Here is a 4980-nt window from a genome sequence, read left to right on the forward strand (position 1 = left end):
GTGCAGTCCCTGGCTAGCAGGGTGATTTTTAGATTAATTCTTAGGTCCTACCACCACTCAGGAATCTCCAAGCTGTCTGTGCCATCAGGATCGCTCAGGATCACTGCCAGACCACAGCTCCGTCTGTCTCCTTGTTTTTGGTATTTTCACGCAAATTCTTCTGCTAGTTGGGGTTTAGTCCACTTCTATATCCTTCCCTTCAAGTATCAATGGTCTAGGATTATCTTCTGTGTCTGTGTTAATTGGTTTCCCTTTTCTTTGTTGAAGAGGGTTTGTGCAGTCTTTCTGTCTAGTCCACCATCTTGCTGGAACTCCCGGAAAGAACTTTCTTGAGTTTCTAGACTGAAATTGCCCCAAGATCAGCAAGTGGATGAAAACAGACTGACATCAAGGCATATCATTGTGAAATGTCTGAACGCCAAGGACAAAGAAGAGTCTACAGGCTTCTAAACAGGAAACACATACAAACATACACACACGTTCACACACACACACACACGTCAGAATGTGAAAAAAGTATGATAAAATCCTCAATTGTTATAATATCCTTATTTATACCTCTCCCGTTAGACATATTTCCAACATTTGTTCATGCTCTTTTCTTCACAGTGGAATTCCAGATCATCAGTTTAAGTCCAAGGAGCTCACACTAAAATCGAAGATTTGTCACTTTCGCCATGCCTATGATTTCCATCTTTTTCTAGTCAGAGTTCACAAATCATGACCCAGGATATTTTTGGAAGAGTGTTTAAAAGATTTTTGAACTTGAATGCCCTTAAGTGTTGCGTGCCCTTTCCGTTTCAGTTGTCAGCTGCCTGGGCCTCGAAGGTATTTGTGTTAGCTCTGCTAGAAATTATTTCAAGCTTATGAGACTTATGCTTACAGTTAATACTAGATGAAATTTCATTTTCCACTCAGTTAGTTAAAACAAAAGACTAAGAAGGCAACAAAATATTGAGTATTTTCATAAAGGTGGCTAATGAAAGATTCAGTGCTTAAAAGCTGGACTATTATTTCTTGATAGGGAGACAACTGATGAAAACTTGAATTTCTTTTCTTACTAGCTGGTGTTTGAAAGTCTAAATTTAAAATACTAAGATTGAGCTAAATTTATAATGAACACAACACAAGCAGTTGGAATTTCAAAGGTCTGAAAGTTGAGGAACACCTACTGATTTGCCAACTGTAATGATTAGTTGGGTTTGAATTTCATTTCAGTCTTGTACTCTGATTTGGAAAGAGCATAGAGCTCTATGCAGGCTCTCACTAAGGAAGAAAAGATGTGTGTATGTGTGTGTGTGTGTGTGTATGTGTGTGAGGGGGGTACTGCCTCATAAATCCTAGCCTCATAAGGGAAACCTCCAGGGCTACATACTTGATGAGTCTGAGAGGGTTCCTTGTAGTTGGGGATATGGTGATCTACTGCTTAAAACCTCCTGAGGAAGCTAAATTGGCTTAGGTAGGAACTGGGTGTAGCCAACTGCCTTGGCCTCACACAACAGGTCAAAGATAAGTGAGTACTCATAACTGGATGTGAAACCACTGTTGATCTGGAGCATTTTACAAGAGAATAGTTGCCTAAGAGAATAGTTTTTCAAGGCCAGGAGACCCTCAGTTATGATAAAAGGTAAGAAGCTCTAGTGACGCAGTGCCTAAGGCATGACTGTTAACCAGAAGCTTGGTGGTTCAAACCCAGCAGCCAATCTATGGAAGGAAGATGGGGCAATCTACTTAGTAACGATTTACTGCCTTGGAAACCCAATGAGGGTCGCTCTGAGTTGGAATAACTCGACAGCAGTGGGTTTTGGTTTGGTTTATGATAAAAGATGAAGTGAAGAGTTGCCAGTGAAGAGGACTTAGGAGTTGGAGTTGCTTAGTGGGGAAGCTTCTGTATGATCCTAACAGAAAAGGGTCAGTTCTGAACATTTGTTACTACCATATACCACCACCCACTGCCATTGAGTCGATTCTGATTCCTAGTGACCCTCTCATAGGGTTTCCAAGTCTGTAAATCTTTACTGAAATAGATTGCCTCATCTTCCTCCCGTGAAGCAGCTAGTAGGTTTGAACCACCAACTTTTTGGTTAGTAGCCAAATGTCTGAACCACTGTACCACTAGAGCTCCTTTTTGTTAATATCACAGGTTAACAATGAAGAAGCTCTGTTTCCTCCTTACCTTTCCTCCACTACTCACACCTCTCTAACTGTATCCCAACCCATGAGAAGGCTGCAGTGGAAGTGACAGGGATGGGAAATAGCTGACTACACTTTCTCCACCTAAATAGAGCCATTTTCAACCAGTCCTAGCTGGATAACAGGGGATATGTCTCATTTATGAATGAAGATTGAAAGTTGATATTTTCTCACTTTATAAAAACATTTTTTTGTGTATGTGTTTTCAGTGAACGTTTACACAGAAAATTAGATTCTCATTTGATAATGTTTACACAAATTGTTCAAGGAGCTCTGGTGGCATAGTGGGTAAGGCATTTGACTGCTAACCAGCAGGTCAGCAACTCAAACCCATCAGTGACTCTGTGGAAAGAAGATGAGGCAATCTACTTCCATAAAGATTTACAGCCTTAGAAAGCCAATTCAGGGTTGCTATGAGTCAGAATTGACTGGATGGCAGTGGGTTTGGTTTTTGGCTTGGGTACACAAATTGTTCAGTGACATTAGTTAAATTTTTCACAATTCTTTACATCGCATTCTAGTTATTCCATTTTGAGTGCTCTAGCTTCCCTGCTCCCTTCTCATTTTTGCTTTAAAGTAACTGTTGAACTTTGGTCTCATATAAATGTTTTTCAATGAAACACCATACTCATAGGTAATACCCTTTATTTTGTATACCAATTGTTATTTCACTAAATGGTGACCTAGGTGATAGTTTCAGTTCAAAGGTTAAAGAATATCTCTGGATGATAGTCTCAAGGGGTCCTCTACTCTCAATTTATTCAGTAAGTTTGTGCTTTTTAAGAATTTGAGTTCTGTTCCACATTTTTCTTCTGTTCTGTCAAGGTACATCTATTTTTGCCGTGATCAGAACCAGTGGTACTGGTAGCCAGGAACAATCTAGTTCATCTGGGCTTGGGTAGGTGAAGCCTATCAGGCTAATTTCTTCTTGGAAACTTTTGTTTCTTTCTTTCTCTTTTGCTCCTGACCAGTAGAGAACAAAGAGCTCTGGTGACGCAGTGCCTAGGACATTTGACTGCAAATGATAAGTTGGTGGTTTAAACCCACCAGCCATTCCTTGGAAAGAAGATGGGGCAATATCTACTTCTGTAAAGATTTACCACATTGGAAACCCAATGGAAGTCACTATGAGTTAGAATCGACTCTATGGCAGTGAGTTTGGTTTTGGTTTTTGGAGTAGAGACCAATAGTTGTATTTAATATTGTTTCTCAGAAGTTTGAAGACCCTAGATACTACTCCCCTCACTAGGATGCAGAATATGAAGTTTGTGAACTATATTATGCCAACTGACTGAGTTGTTTTATGACACTAAGATCCCGTGCCTTCAAAGCCAGAAAACCAATAGCACAAGGTTTTGGTTACATCTAAGAATTATCTGTAACTGTGTCCTCTAGGAATATATAGGTGTGTATACACATATCTATACTTACCTGTACCTCTAGATACTTCTGTGTGCACACATATGTCCACAACTGCACCTACTTGTGCATGAATATGCCTATACACATATATATATATATATAATTATACTAATTTTTTGGTTGTAGTTGATGTTGTTCCAAAATTATATTCTTCATATATATATTTATATATGTCATATTCTTATAAACATCCTTTTTTCTTGTGTCCTTCTTAGCACCATTATATACTTTGGTTAAACTATGCTTATTACATTCACAGTCAGTGCTATTTTTTGGGTACCCTCATTTTTTAACTGGGATATGATTATGACTTAAATGACCATAAAAACTAAAAACCAAACCAAACTCACTGCCATCAAGTCGTTTCTGACTCATAGCGACCCTTCCTTGGGTTTCTGATTTGGTAACTCTATGGAAGTAGATTGTCCAATCTTCCTTCCAAAGACTGGCTGGTGGGTTCAAACCCACCAGCCTTCTGGTTAGCAGTCAAATGCCTTAGGCACTACACCACCAGAGCTCCCTAAATGACCATAAGATTTTGTATTATCTAAGTGGGATGAAAAGAATCATGAGATTGCTCAAATCTTCCAAAAGCTTGGGAAAAAATAGCTCCCACTGAGAAATATTAAAAGGACATTAGAGAAAAAAGTAAAATTTGCAGTTTGGTTTAGCTCATAAATTGTGTTTGTTCAATATATCCATTATATGTATAGTACTAATTTCCTACCTAAATTTAAATTAAAAACCCACTGCCATCAAGTCAATTCTAGCTCATCACGATCCCCATTGGGTCTCCAAGGCTGTAAATATTTATGGAAGCAGACTGCCCCATCTTTCTTCAGCAGAACAGCTGATGGGTTTATGATAAAAGATGAAGTGACGATGTCTTACCAACTATACCACCAGAGCTCCTTTAAATTTAAATTACGAGTATAGAAAAATATTTATATTTTTTAAAGACTACGTCTATTATAAACATGAAATTAAGAACAGTAATTTAATTAAACACCCATTTAAAGGTGAAATATAACATTACCTTATTATGATGAAGCCATAAGTATTTTAGTTTTTTAAACCTAGAAAGATCAATTACATCTGTGAGTTCCCTAGAAAGAAAAAAAAAACAAAACAACAATGTGAACATTAATAACTATTAATTTATTCCTGGGTCAGACTAATCGTATAGGTGTTATGGGAGCTCTGGTGGCATAGTGCCTAAGGAATCTGACTGCTAACTAGGAGGCTGGTGGAACCACAAGCCACTCCTTGGAGGGAAGGTTGGGCAATCGATTTCTGTAGTGATACTGCCTCGGAAACCCAAGGAAGGGCCGCGATGAGTCGGGTCTGACTGGATGGCAATGAGTT

The 4980-nt window shown here is 38.7% G+C and overlaps 1 protein-coding gene across 1 annotated transcript in view; it reads right to left on the reverse strand.

Moving 5' to 3' along the window:
• Positions 1-4717, reverse strand: part of LRRC72 (leucine rich repeat containing 72) — a gene marked incomplete at its 5' end in the record, with an annotated part of 39537 nt that extends 34820 nt beyond the window's left edge. The window contains one exon of the mRNA XM_007946648.2: positions 4652-4717. Within this exon, the coding sequence (XP_007944839.2) occupies positions 4652-4717 (66 nt within the window). The remainder of the gene's footprint in view (positions 1-4651) is intronic.
• Between the last annotated feature and the right edge of the window lie 263 nt (positions 4718-4980).

Source organism: Orycteropus afer, unplaced genomic scaffold (assembly GCF_000298275.1).
Source record: "Orycteropus afer afer isolate SDZICR_OR568_19922 unplaced genomic scaffold, OryAfe1.0 scaffold00008, whole genome shotgun sequence".
Classification (NCBI taxonomy): Eukaryota; Metazoa; Chordata; class Mammalia; order Tubulidentata; family Orycteropodidae; genus Orycteropus; species Orycteropus afer.